Genomic DNA, 14,890 nt, shown 5'->3' on the forward strand with positions numbered 1-14,890 from the left:
AAAAATACTAATTACAAATCCTGGAATCCCCTCTGTTACAGCAAGATAAACTGTGCAGTGTCTGTTTTTTTAAATTATGCAGCAAAATACCCTATTTCGGAGCACTGTTGTGTGCTCATGTGACCATCGCTTTTATCCTCTCCTCCCGGCTGGTGTAAGAGGTGAATCGCAGTCGCTCCCACTGTAGTGTTCAGATTGGGTAGAGAACTGGGAGGTCACGTGACCGCACAGTGGCACTGTAATTTAAGGTATTTTGCTGCATAATTTTTAAAAAACACATAAGCCCTGTACACACGATCGGATATCTGATGGAATCTAATCCGATTGAATTTTATCGTCGGATATCCGATGAAGCTGACTTTCATCAGTCTTGCATAAACACTATGGCCCAGATTCACAGAGAGCGGGCGCACATTACGCCGCCGTAACACAAACAATGTACGCTACGCCAACGCAGCGCAGAGAGGCAAGCATGGAATTCACCAAGCCAGTGCTCCCTACGCTGCGCTGGGTTTTGAAGGTGTACGCCGGCGTAGGTGGAAGTGGGCGTGAGCCATGCAAATGAGGCGTGACCCCATGCAAATGATGGGCCGAGAGCCAGACAGATACGTATCACGAACTGCGCATGTACACCGAGAAGTGGACGCATCCCCCTGGGCATGCTCACAGCTCACAACCACATCGGAACAACTGCTTAAACTACGCTGGATCACTGCGTACGGCGTGAACGTAACCTACGCCCAGCCAGACACGTCCACCGTAAAATACCCCGGCTTGTGTTTCCTGGTGCAGACCTTTGCATGTCTGCTGCTGGGTTGCACCTCCTTTATGGGGAATAACTTTATGCCGGACGTACAACTTACACGCACTGCGTCGGGCACACGTATGTTCGTGAATCACCGTATTTGACTCATTTGCATATTTGAATGGCTAATCAATGGGAGCGCCACCATGCGTCCAGCCTAAATGTGTGCCCACCCTACGCTGGCGTAGGCCAAGTTACGTTCGGCGGGATGAAGCCTGTTTTTAGGCGCATCTTAGTTTGTGGGTCCGGCGCACAGATATGATGGCGCACATTTGCACTTACGTCGGCGTACCTTGTTATACGTCGGCGTAAGTGCTTTGTGAATCCGGGCCTATCAGACTAAATTCCGACCATGCCAAAAAGCGGTGACGTAAAACACTACGACGAGTCTAAAAAAATGAAGTTCAATGCTTCCGAGCGTGCATCGACTTGATTCTGAGCATGCATGGATTTTTCTCCGATGGAGTTCCACACAGACGGTCAGATTTTTCTATCGGTTTTTTATCCATAGGAAAAATGTAAAACTATTTTTTAACTCAGATGGAAAAAGACAGATGGGGCCCACCCACGGTCGGTTTGTCCGATGAAAACAGTTCATGGGTCTGTTTTCATCGGACAAACCGATCGTGTGTACACGGCTTTACACTTCAGAGTATAGCTTGCTGTAACAAAGGGGATTCCAGGATTTGTGATTAGTGACTTTACAACCGCTTGAAGTATTATCGTGACAAGACAAGTGGGAGGATGCTAAAGATGAACACTGTAATGGGCAAATCCTTTTGAACTTCTAATTTTCCTCCACTTTCCCTCCCCACTCCCTCTCTATTTTCTCTCCCTCTCTGGGGGTTAGGTGGAACCAGAATAGAATAAGGGCACCCTAACCCCATCTCTTTCCATTCCCCTCTACCCTATTCCTTACTCTATCCTACACAATATACCCTATGGGGGTGGATTGTTCAATCCAGTTGATCGCCCTTATAATGTTTTCTTTTTTTTATATTATTATTATTGCTCCAATTTAACACTATTGTGTAAGTGCAGTATTTTCTGCCTTATAATTTTATTGTAAAATATTTTTTTAATGAATTGTATGATTTATTACTGCAGCACTGCAATTAAAGTGATATAGGGCCATATTCTCAAACAAATTACGCCGGTGTATCTACTGATACTGATACACCGGCGTAAATCGAATTTCCCACCGGCGTATCATTGTTTTGTATTCACAAAACAAGATACGCCACATTTAGGCTAGGATCCGACTAGTGTAAGTCACTTACACTGTCGGATCTTAAATGTAATTCGCCGCCGGTGGCGTTTACGTTCAGGTCTCATTTGTTTATGCAAATGAGCCTGATACGCCGATTCCCGAACGAAATCGCGTCGCGTAACCGTCGCTAACGTCGTTTGCGTAAGCCTTAGGTTACCCCTGCTATATGAGGGGTAACCTTACGCCAGTCCCACGTATGCCATGTTAAGTATGGCGTCGGGTCCGCGTCGTCTTTTCCCATCGGGTACGTCGTTTTACTAAGTCGTTCTTGAATACGACTTTACGTCAATGACGCACACGTCGGCGTCATTGACGTTTTCCGTCGAGAACTGGAGCATGCGCACTGGGCTATTTTAACTGCATGCGCAGTTCGAACGGCACGGGGCGCGCTTAATTTAAATACAAGCCGCCCCCTTGGAATTACGCGGGGATACGCCGGGCCAATTGCACTACGCCGCCCCAAACTACGGAGCAAGTGTTTGGGGAATACAGCACTTGCTCCTGTAAGTTGGGGCGGCGTAGTGTAAATGGCTTACGCGCCGCCGCCGCAGGAACTACATGAATCTGGGCCATAATGTTTATTAATTTTAGAACTAATATAAGAGCTGTTCATACTTTTCAAAATCCTTCTATGAAGGTCAATGTGTGTGTGGTGTTCTTTTTATTATTGGCATTTACATCTTTTTCTTTGTCCTACTTTTTTATCCCTAGGTATCTGTTGGGTTCTCCCCGGGTGAGGTCCTCCCGGGATCGGATGTGTCTCTTCAGGTTCAGGCTGCTCCTGGCTCTCTCTGTGGTCTTAGGGCGGTGGACAAGAGTGTGGTGCTAATGGATCCCAAAGCTGAGCTGACTAATGAAAAAGTAAGCCAGTTGGTCGCCCATTGTGTTCTTTGTGTATTACTCCAGAAAATGTTGACAGGAGTATTCAGGGCCCGAAAACTGTGACAGGTTCTGGAAACCTTCCTTGTCACTGATGGAGATGTTATTTATATACAGAAACAAGGAGGTCCTTAGGGCTTCTTGTCCTGCAGGATGATGAGGACTCACCCAGTGAGACTGTTTAAAGTCACTGGAAAAAACGAAAGGAGCTATAGTAGTAGATTAGACATGTCCTCGAGTTATGTCCAGTCATACTGTAAGACAGTGGCAGCACGTCCATATGGTGAACAGGGACTGAAATAATAAAACAGTATTGTATTTATGAAACTATGCAAATCTTGTTTTGGGAGATTTAAAATTTTTACATGCATGTTAACATTAGCTATTCACTTGCTCGAGCAAATAGAAACATTAGTATTGCACTACTTCTGCCAAGTACAGCAGCACTGCTAGAAAATGTTTATAACCCTGCACATCAGACGTGTAGACTGGTATCTCCATTGCAAGGAGCAGCATGCTGCCATACGCATTTCTGCTTGAGAGGGGTCTTTAACCCGTTCCCAATTGCCGCACGAGGATGTACGTCGACAGAATGGCACAGCTGCGCAAATGGGCACACAGGTACGTCACCTTCAATTTGCGAGCCGTGTGGTCATGCGCACCGCAACCTTGCCGTGAGCACCGTGCAGTGCCGATCCTGACCTCCCTGGGGCCCTAAGCAAAATCACATGTCACATTAAAGTTGAGAAGCGGGGGGGGGGGTATGGCTACCGAAAATTACATGTCACATTAAAGTTGAGAAGCTGCCGACAGTGACATGAAATTAACGTTGAGAAGTGGGGGGTGCTGGCTTATTACCTCTTCTCCCATGCAGCCAGGGAGTTGTGAAGCGGGGTGAGGGGCCAAAAATAACTTCTCACCAGGCAGGGCTTTACCGGGCCCTAAGCGGCTTGCATAGTGAGCCTATAGGGCGGATTGGTCCTGGCACCGTGTCCCGTGATCGTGTCACAGATCTGAAGAACGGGCAGATGTCAGTGTAAACACAACATCACCCCGTTCTGCCTAGTGACACTGTCACCGATCATGTTCCCTGTCATCGGGAACAAAGATCAGTAACGTGTCACAGCAATCCACGCCCCATAACAGTTACAAACGCTCCCTAGGTCACACTTAACCCCTTCAGCGCCCCTACAGGTTTACCCCTTCACTGCCAGTGTCATTTTTACAGTAACCAGTGCATTTTTATAGCACTGGTCGCTGTAAAAATGACAATGGTGTCAAAAGTGTCCGATGTGTCCGCCATAATGTCACAGTCATGATAAAAATCGCTGATCGCCGCCATTACTAGTAAAAAAAAAAAATATGAATAAAAATGCCATAAACTAAAAATGCCATAATCTCCTAATTTGTAGACGCTATAACCTTTGCGCAAACCAATCAATAAACACTTATTGTGTTTTTTTTTTTTTTTTTTACCAAAAATATGTAGAAGAATACGTTTCGGGCTAAACTGAGGAAAAAAAAAACTTTTTTATATATATTTTTTAGGGATATTTATTATAGCAAAAAGTTAAAAATATAGAATTTTTTAAAAAATTGTCTCTCTATTTTTGTTTATAGCGCAAAAAATAAAAACCGAAGAGGTGATCAAATACCACCAAAAGAAAGCTCTATTTGTGGGAAAAAAAGGACGTCAATTTTGTTTGGGAGCCACGTAGCATGACCGCGCAATTGTCAGTTAAAGCGACGCAGTGCCGAATCGCAAAAAGTGGCCTGGTCTTCGGCCAGCAAAATGGTTCAGGGCTTAAGTGGTTAAGAGGGTTCTTCAAAATGTGGAATCAATTCCAAATGCACTGGAGTAAATCCCATAATGTGGGGAGGGGGTTAATGTACGACCCTCCTATTCCTATATATATCAAAGGAGCCCATTACCTTGGAGAAAGAGTAAAGAGGTGTTAAGAACCCCTTACCTGTTGTCTTGCATGTCACAGAATTATTAGTTATGTAGCAGATGGTGGGATTGGAAATACCAATGGTGTGGCAAGAGTTGTGAAAGACCTGGGGCACAATGAGGAAAGGTGCCTTGCAATGCATGTGTTATAAGCATGGCCATATTGCGCATAACAGTGGGAGTGGCTTAAAGGAAGATAACTCATTGTATACACTGCTCACATGTACCACAGTCTTGTATGTACATTATTTATTTCTAATGACATCTGCCACTTCAATTTGTTTTCAGATTTACAATCTGTTTCCTCATTCTGATGACTATGACTGGCGAATCCAGGGGGATGGAAACTGTTATTTCATAAAGGAATCGGCTGTGAGGACCAAACGTTCTCTTGATGTATACAGCCTATTAAAGGTATGATATCATAGTATTTGTTGTTGTTGTTCAGTCGTTTAGTCGTGTCCGACTCTTCGTGACCTCATGGACCATAGCGTGCCAGGCTTTTTTGTCCTCCACTACATCCCGGAGCTTTCTTAACTTCATGTTCATGGTTTGATGATGCTATCTATCCATCTTGTTTTCTGTCATCCTCTTCTCCTTTTTTCTTCCATGTTTACCAGCATCGAGGTCTTTTCCAATGAGTCCTCTCTTCGCATTAGTTGGCCAAAGAATTTGAGTTTCAGCTTCAGGATCTGTCCTTCCAGTGAATATTCAGGGTTCATTTCCTTCAGGATTGTCTGGTTTGATCTTCTTGCCATTCAAGGGACTTGAAAACAAGAGTTTTCTCCAACACCATAGTTCAAAAGCATCAATCAGTCAGAGACCCTAAAAGACTGCAAAAGATTACTAACATTATAGACCCTTTATGAATCAGTGCTACATAGTTACATAGTTAGTCAGGTTGAAAAAAGACAGTTCAACCACAAAAAATAAAATAAAAAAACAAAATAAAAAACACAGTAAAATCCTATACACCCAACTCCATACCCACAGTTGATCCAGAGGAAGGCAAAAAAAACCCAGCAGAGCATGAGATCCAATTTGCTACAGCAGGGGAAAAAATTCCTTCCTGATCCCCCGAGAGGCAATCGGATTTACCCTGGATCAACTTTACCTATAAATGTCAGTACTCAGTTATATTCTGTACATTTAGGAAAGAATCCAGGCCTTTCTTAAAGCAATCTACTGAGCTGGCCAGAACCACCTCTGGAGGGAGTCTGTTCCATTATTTACTTCTGGATTCCAAGGGCTGCACAACAAGTATTGCACTTGGGGTTCGGGCAGAAGGTAGGGGACTATACTTCTAATGCTGCGTACACACGATCAGAATTTCCGATGACAATCCAGATAAGAATGAAAATCCCAAAATTCTAAATAAAGAAAGTCAGAAAATATGAACGAAAATCCCAAAAAATTACAAACTAACTAATAACTATTACTAACTATTAAATTATAGGTATTGGAATTTCCTTTAAAAATTTGGGCCCGGATTCACATACATTGGCGCATATTTATGCCGGCTTAGCGTATCTAATATACGCTACGCCAGCGTAATGCAGAGAGGCAAGCACCGAATTCACAAAGCAATTGCCCCCCAAACTGCGCTGGGTTCCCTCGGCATAAGCCGGCGTAGGTGGAAGAGGGCGTGAGCCATGCTAATGAGGCGTGACTCCATGCAAATGATGGGTCGAGCGCCATAAAGATATGAATAACAAACGGAGCATGCCGTCCCGTGGACGCATCCCAGTGCGCATGCTCAGAATCACAACGGAACTACTCCCTAAGATTCGACGGATCGCTGCCTACGACGTGAACGTAACCTACGCCCAGCCCTATTCACGTACTACATAAACTACGTAAAATACGCTGGCTTGTGTTCCCTTTGCATGGATGCTGCATGGATGCTGCTGAGTTACACCTCCTTTTTGGGGCATAACTTTGCGGACGTATGACTTTACGCGCACTGCGTCGGACGGACGTATGTTCGTGAATCGGCGTATCTCCCTCATTTGCATATGTGCATTGAAAATCAATGGGAGCGGCAAATGCGCCCAGCGTAAATATGCGCCCACGATAAGCCGGCGTAGACAAGTTACGTCGGTCGGATGAAGCCTATTTTCAGGCGTATCTAGTTTTGTGGGCACGGCGCATAGATACGACGACGCATATTTACACTTACGCGGCATATCTCGAGATACGTCGGGGTAAGTGCTTTGTGAATCCGGGCCTTGGTTGTTAGTGAACGTAATGAATACGAATCTATCCAAAGTTACGAATTACCTGAAATAACAAATGCCGCATTTAAACCAATGGAACGTAACTAATTAACAAATAATAATTTATAATAATAATAAAAAAATATTATTATTATTTATTATTATTAATTTGTTACGTTCCATTCATTTAGAGGCGACATTCATTATTTTGGATAATTCGTAATTAATAAATACATTTGGATAAATTCATATTCGTTATGTTCACTAACAGCCAAACTTGAAAGGAAATTCCAATACCTATAATTTAATAGTTAGTAATAGTTAAGTTATTGTTAGTTCGTTATTATTTCAGATGTTCGAATTTCAAATTTCAGAATTTACAAAGTTCGGATAAATTCATTATGTTCACTAGCAGCCAAATTTAAAAGGAAATTTGAAAGTCCCATCAAAACGAATGAAATGTAACTAATTAATAATAATAAATAATAATGATAAAAATGTTTTATTATTATTATTTATTATTATGAATTCATAATATTCCATTCGTTTAGATGTGACATTCGTTATTTCGGGTAATTCGTAACTTCAGATAAATTTGTCTTCATTACTTTCACTAACAGACAAATTTGAAAGGAAATTCAAAAGTCTAAACAAAATAACGTAAATCCCAATACCTATAATTTAATAGTTACTTATTATTAGTTAATTAGTTATTACTTTGAATGTTCTGATTTTCGTTCTTATTTTCTTATTTTCATTCTTTCTAATTTTCAAATTTTTGTTCTTATTTACGGATTTACTAATCCCTGATTTTTTATGAATTATCGAAGTAACGAATACCGCATCTAAACAGGTGGAACGTAACCAATTCAAATTTTTCCGACGTTACAATATTATTCTGAATAACAAATTTTGATCATAACGAATGGCCCGAAAACGTAAAAAAAAAAAAAAATCTGAATGAAACTAAAACAAGCAAATTTTTCGGCAGTGCACATGTCTAATTTCTGCTAGCTGAGCATTGAACTTCTCAAGATTTTTTTTCACATTAATCAGATGGTGCACTTAAAGCTCCTGTCTAATCTTATCCTCGCAGTACATCATAATAACTACCGTACTTCAAACAAACTTGTCACAATAAAAAAATTCCAACCACCAGCTTTGTCCAAGGCTCCCCAACCTCCAGGCATGAAATAACACATGGAATGTCACCTGCCTCTCCGCGGTACAGTGCATGGTGCCCGAGCGGCCAATCACCAGGCCCTTATGCCATCATACAGGGCAGGAGATGTGCCATTCAATTCACAATCATCACCAATAATGAGTCAACCTGCCTTTTAATATGACAATAAATACCTAGATTCAGGTAGATTTGCGCCCTCTTACGGAGGAGCAGCGTACCGTTTTAACGATACGCCTCCGTAAATCACGTGCGCTACGCTTCATTCACGAAGCAGTAGCTCCATAATTTGCGCGGGCGCTCCGTAAAAATGGCCGGCGTAAGCGCGCGTAATTTAAATGATCCCGTAGGGGGTGTGGATCATTTAAATTAGGCGCGTTCCCGCGCCGAACATAGTGCGCATGCTCCGTCTGGAAACTTTCCCGACATGCATTGCGGCAAATGACGTCGCAAGGACGTCATTTGCTTTAACGTGAACGTAAATGGCGTCCAGCGCCATTCACGATTCATTTACGCAAACGACGTAATTTTCAAACATTGCGACGCGGGAACGACAGGTATACTTAGCATTGGCTGCGCCTGCTAATAGCAGGAGCAGCCTTACGCGGAACCCGACGAACGCAAATGACGTAAAATGCGAACGCCGGGCGCGCGTAGGGTTGTGAATCGGCGTGAGTATGCAATTTGCATACTCTACGCTGACCACTACGGGAACGCCACCCAGCGGCCATCGTAAGAATGCAGCCTACGATACGACGGCATAAGAGCCTTATGCCAGTCATATCTTAGGCTGCAGTCGGCGTAACAAGCTTTCTGAATACAGAAAAGTCGTTACGCCGGCGCAACTAAGCAATTGCACCGGCGTAACTATGGATACGCAGACACAATTGCTTACTGAATCCACCCCACTGTTTGGGCTTCATTATGAAAAGTGTCAAAAAATTTTATTCTGGTTACTGGTTGCTACATAAGTGCAGTTTTCATACATTAAAAAAATATTGTTTCCTCTTTTCTTTCAGGAAATGAAGTTAAAAATATTTACAAGTGCAGAAATTAAGACGCCTGAGGAGTGTATTTTGCTTATTATGACTGCTGTCGGTAGGAAGATTTTTTTAGACTAAACCTTAGGCCTTAGGCTGTACGCTGTTCTGAGTGTTGCTCACATTTAATGCCATAGGAATGTCAGGAATGTATGCCCCAGACATGGGAATTCTGGGGCACCTGCACCTCCCGAGGACCCAAAAACACTGGGATTTTATGCTGCACAGGCTTAATCGTCTTTGTGCATGAGGCCTTAACCACTTAAGCATCCCATCACGCCAATATACGCTGGCACAATGGCACGGCTGGGCACAATCACGTACCTGTACGTGTCTCTCTAAGCCCAGCCGTGGTGCCGCCGACGGCGTGCTCGCGACCTGGTCCGAAGCTCCATGCCCACGATCGGTCACGGGAGCTGAAGAACGGGGAGAGGTGAGTGTAAACACACCTTCCCTGTTCTTCAATGTGGCAATGTCAGTGATATAGGGAACGACGATCACTGACGTCCCACACCCAGCCCCGCCCCTCTACAGTTAGAAACACATATGAGGTCACACTTAACCCCTACAGTGCCCCCCTAGTGGTTAACTCCTAAACTGCAATTGTCATTTTCACAGTAAACAATGCATTTTTATAGCACTTTTTGCTGTGAAAATGACAATGGTCCCAAAAATGTGTCAAAATTGTCCGATTTTTATTTATTTTTTTCCCCTCTATCAGGGACGGGGATTAATAGGGTGGGTCTTGGGTGGATAGTAAAGACAAAAATAGAGTATAAGAATAGCCCAAACCAAAATAGAGTTTTGAAGGTGATAAATTTGGGATAGGAGCAGTTAAACATTTTGAGTTTTGGATTGTTAAAAAGTGACTAAGGGAAAATAAAAGTATACAAGAGTGAATTATGCAGAATTGTTAAATACAATGTATTACCTGTAAAGTTGTAGTTTGAATATCTTTGTGAAAGAAAAAAACATTGAAATAAAATAGAAAAAATAAATAAAAAAAATTGTCCAATATGTCCGCCATAATGTCGCAGTCACGAAAAAAAAAAAAGAATCGCTGATCGCCGCCATCAGTAGTAAAAAAAAAAATGTATTAATAAAAATGCAATCCTTCCATTTTGCTTTTAAATGTCCTTATTTCTTCTGAGAAATCCTCACTTCCTGTTCTTCTGTCTGTAACTTCACACAGTAATGCAAGGCTTTCTCCCTGGTGTGGAGTGTCGTGCTCGCCCCCTCCCTTGGACTACAGGAGAGTCAGGACGCTCTCTACGTTTCAGATAGAGAAAGGAGCTGTGTGTTAGTAGGCGTCCTGACTCTCCTGTAGTCCAAGGGAGGGGGCGAGCACGACACTCCACACCAGGGAGAAAGCCTCGCATTACTGTGTGGAGTTACAGACAGAAGAACAGGAAGTGAGGATTTCTCAGAAGAAATAAGGACATTTAAAAGCAAAATCGAAGGATGAGGTAAGTGAAGGAGGACTGCACTCAGGCTTCGTACACACGTCCGAGAAACTCGACGGGCAAAACACATTGTTTTGCTCGTCGAGTTCCTTGTGAAGCCGCCGAGGATCTCGGCGAGCCAAGTTTCCTCTCGAGGATTTCAGCAGATTTTAATGCGATGGAGTGTACTCACCATCGCATTGAAATCCGCGCCGAAATCCTCTGGCGATGACGTGTCGCGCCGTCGCCGCGATTATGTTGCGGCGACGTGCGCGACACTGTCATATAAGGAATTCCACGCATGCGTCGAATCATTACGACGCATGCGGGGGATCCCTTCGGACGGATGGATTCGGTGAGTCTGTACAGACCAGCGGATCCATCCGTTGGGATGGACTCCAGCAGATGGATATGTTCTGCATGTCAGCGAATATTCGATCTGCTGGAATCCATCCCAGGGGAGATATATCCGCGGAAACAGATCCGCTGGCGTGTACACACCATAGGATCTATCCGCTGAAACCCATTTGCTGGGATTTATCTGCGGATGGATTCTATGGTGTGTACGGGGCCTAAGTCAAAGCCCATATCCAAATTACATAAACTAAAAAGGTAAGTAAACAATATTATTTTTCATAGTACCGTATATGTAAAATAAATATAAATGTTTTGATGTACCTAATTGGTTGTATCAAGAATTGGGGATATACTATTCAAAGTATAGTTACTACCATAATCTATTGTTTATCTATGCCCAAACCCAGCAATAATGTCTATCTTATATCCCTACCGTATGTTTTATCCTTTAGATTTTGATCTAGAATCGGTAAGGCCGGTTCTCAGACAAGGTGAGCATCCCAGTAGCCCAGTAGAAAATAAGGAGCCACGGATCTACTTTCCAGAGACATGGATATGGCAGTTGGTAGCTGCTGGGTGAGTCAACCTCTGCAAATATTATATTATACGGAGTGTTAATTCAGAATATAACTATGTTGCTGAGTCTATTACATATTTAAAGCGGAGGTTCACCCGTACATGACTCTTTTTCCCCTTAGCTTCATGCTCGTTTTGTCTAGGGGAATCGGCTAGTTGTTTTAAAATATGAGCTGTACTTACCGTTTACGAGATGCATCTTCTCCGCCGCTTCTGGGTATGGGCTGCGGGACTGGGCGTTCCTAGTTTGATTGACAGTCTTCCGAGAGGCTTCCGACGGTCGCATCCATCGCGTCACGATTTTCCGAAAGAAGCCGAACGTCGGTGCGCAGGCGCAGTATAGAGCCGCACCGACGTTCGGCTTCTTTCGGCTACGAGTGACGCGATGGATGCGACCGTCGGAAGCCTCTCAGAAGACTGTCAATCAAGAAGGAACGCCCGCTCCCGAAGACCCATACCCGGAAGCGGCGGAGAAGATGCATCTCGAAAACGGTAAGTACAGCTCATATTTTAAAACAACTAGCCGATTACCCTAGACAAAACAAGCATTAATCTAAGGGGATTGTTTGAAAAAATAGTTTAATGGGTGAACTCCCGCTTTAAGGGATTATTCCACCTGAATGGACTGGTGGATGGGTAAGGCCCTATCCACTTTTGTATTTACTTTGCTTATGCTATAGCTGACTATGTCCAATTTGCTGCAAGAAAAGCTAATTTTGTACCTGGACCATTTATGGTGCTGTATGTATTGGAGATGGTGTACCAACACAGGTTACAAGAGTTGGCCCTAGGGTGACCACATTTCCAAACTGCCATTCAGGGACACACCCCCTCTCTCTCACCTTCCCCAAAAAAGATGAGGGGGGTGGGGGGAAATGTAGTCTCAGGGGTGATGGGGAATTTGGCGGCGGGTTATTTGTCAGGTGAATGTGCCACTTGCCACCAGATGCAGTGCCGCTTGCCACCCATAGCCTGCCACCAGATGCAGTGCTGCTGTCACTCCCTCTGCATGAGCCCTGTGCATAGAAGGAAAGGAGTGGTGTCACTATCTGTAGAGTGAAGATCACACCAGTGCCTGCTGCTTGCCGCTGGGTGCTGGAGAAGGAGGAAGTGCAGAGGTGGGTGGGGACAGCAGTGCTGCACTCCCGGTCTCGCTGTCTGAGAGTAAATAGTCACTGGTTGCAAGATGCCAGGCAGCGCTGTCCCTAGCAACCAGTTCTGGAAATGTAGTTATTAGTTAGTAAGGGGGGGCTGTGTCCTCTATTTCATTCCGTGACACTGTATTGAAAAAGTACTTGCCCCCTTCCTGATTTATTAATTTTTTTGCATATTTCTCACACTTAAATAATTCAGATCATCAAACAAATTTCAATATTACACAAAGATAACCCAAGATGCAGTTTTTTTATTATTTTTTCATTTATTAACCTTCTGAGCGGTGTTCCCGAGTCAGACTCGGGCTCGCCTCGCAGCATCCATAGGCTTGGTTTACTTACCTTGTCCCTGGATCCAGCGATGCCACCGCGCTGTGTGAGCGAGCGGGACCTCGCTCGATTCACACAGTGCCTCTGTGTGCCGCCGATCTCCGTTCCCTGCGATGTTACGACGCACGGGAGCGGAGAACGGCGCCAAATTCAAAAAGGTAAACGAACACAATACATACAGTATACTGTAATCTTATAGATTACAGTACCTGCCGGGTTGCACTACACTGTTAGTGTAACGCAAGCTACTTCTAATTTTGACTGTCCTATCATCCTGGACCACAAACCTTCCTCACTATATGTTTTCTGCTGCACCATTGGCATGGTTATAACTTCTTAGTCCTCTCCATAAAATTATCAGAAATGTGTGCTTAAAGAACTATAGGCATTTTTTTTTGGGGGGGGGGGTAGAGTAAGGGAGGGTAGTAGCCCCTGTCAGTTATTTTTTTACCATCCCTGTCCCATTGCAGAGGTTTTCCTTCACTTCCTGCCCCATAGCCAAACAGGAAGTGAGAGGAAATCTATGCAAATTAAAGGTAACCATTTCCCCCCCCCCCCAGGCCCTTAGAACTAGTGTCCCCACTCAAAAATTTCATGGTGGGTTCTAAACAGAAAGGGTGTGGCCTTGACAGGAAGGGTGGGTCATATCTTAATTAGGGGGTGCACAAGTTTAGTCAGGCCTAGGGCAGCGTAAAACCTACTGTGCCCAACAGCATTTAAAAATACATTTTAGTGCTGACTCTTCGATTTAGAAGACTCTTTAAACAGCATCATTTAATTTTTTATTAATTTTCTATTCAGGGATGCTGGCACAGCTGAATTCCACCACAAGGCTCCAGACACCATCACAGACTGGAATGCCGGGGCCGTCTGTTTAGGTCCCGGGGGATTTGGCCTGTCTCCTCCTGCCTCTCTTCGGGTCTACAAGCCGTTCTTTGTGGATCTCACCCTCCCGTACTCGGTAGTGAGAGGAGAAAAGTTCACCCTTAAAGCCACAGTATTTAACTACCTGAAGCAAAGTATAATGGTAAGAACATTTATAACATTTTATTCTGGACACATTGATGGTCAGTAATGGTGTTTGGTCAGAGGATGTAATGTGTATTGTGGTGATTAGGGATGGGCTATCATCACAATTCCTTTTTTTCTTTTAGAAATTACATTTTGTGCAGGGACAGTTCTAAACACGGGAAACATGCGCTACTTTACAGGCATACTATAGACACCCCCCAAGGTACAAAATTTAAAGGAATATTTCACTTTTATTGTTTGACTTTAAGCATCATTAAAATCACTGCTCCCAAAAAGCGGGCATTTTTAAAATGTTTTTTTTTTGTTTGCATTGATACATGTCCCCTGGCAGGACCCTGTCCCCAAACACTTTTTATGACAATAACTTACATATAAGTCTTTAAAATTAGCAATTTTTTCAGGACCCTGCAATTTATTATAGCCGCGATCAGTTTTAAATTATTTTTTTTCCTTTAGAAATGTAATTTTGCTGCAGGGACTTTTCTAAGCACGGGAAACATGCGCTACTTTACTATAGACACCCCCAGGTACGAAATTTAAAGGAATATTTCCCTTTTTATTGTTTCACTTTAGGCATTATTAAAATCCCTGCTCCTGAAAAAAAATTGAGTTTTTAAAACTTTTTTTTTTTGCATTGATACATGTCCCCTGGGACAGG

At 43.4% G+C, this 14,890-nt stretch overlaps 1 protein-coding gene across 2 annotated transcripts in view; it reads left to right on the forward strand.

The window, feature by feature from the left end:
* LOC120946689 (alpha-2-macroglobulin-like protein 1) overlaps positions 1-14,890 on the forward strand; it is a 192,339-nt gene that overhangs the window by 86,139 nt on the left and 91,310 nt on the right. For both annotated transcript variants that reach the window (XM_040361317.1, XM_040361318.1), the window contains exons 16-20: positions 2,787-2,936; positions 5,194-5,319; positions 9,321-9,399; positions 11,593-11,716; positions 14,002-14,227. In XM_040361317.1, coding sequence (XP_040217251.1) covers positions 2,787-2,936; positions 5,194-5,319; positions 9,321-9,399; positions 11,593-11,716; positions 14,002-14,227 — 705 coding nt within the window. The remainder of the gene's footprint in view (positions 1-2,786; positions 2,937-5,193; positions 5,320-9,320; positions 9,400-11,592; positions 11,717-14,001; positions 14,228-14,890) is intronic.

This window comes from Rana temporaria, chromosome 8 (genome assembly GCF_905171775.1).
Source record: "Rana temporaria chromosome 8, aRanTem1.1, whole genome shotgun sequence".
Taxonomy (NCBI): domain Eukaryota; kingdom Metazoa; phylum Chordata; class Amphibia; order Anura; family Ranidae; genus Rana; species Rana temporaria.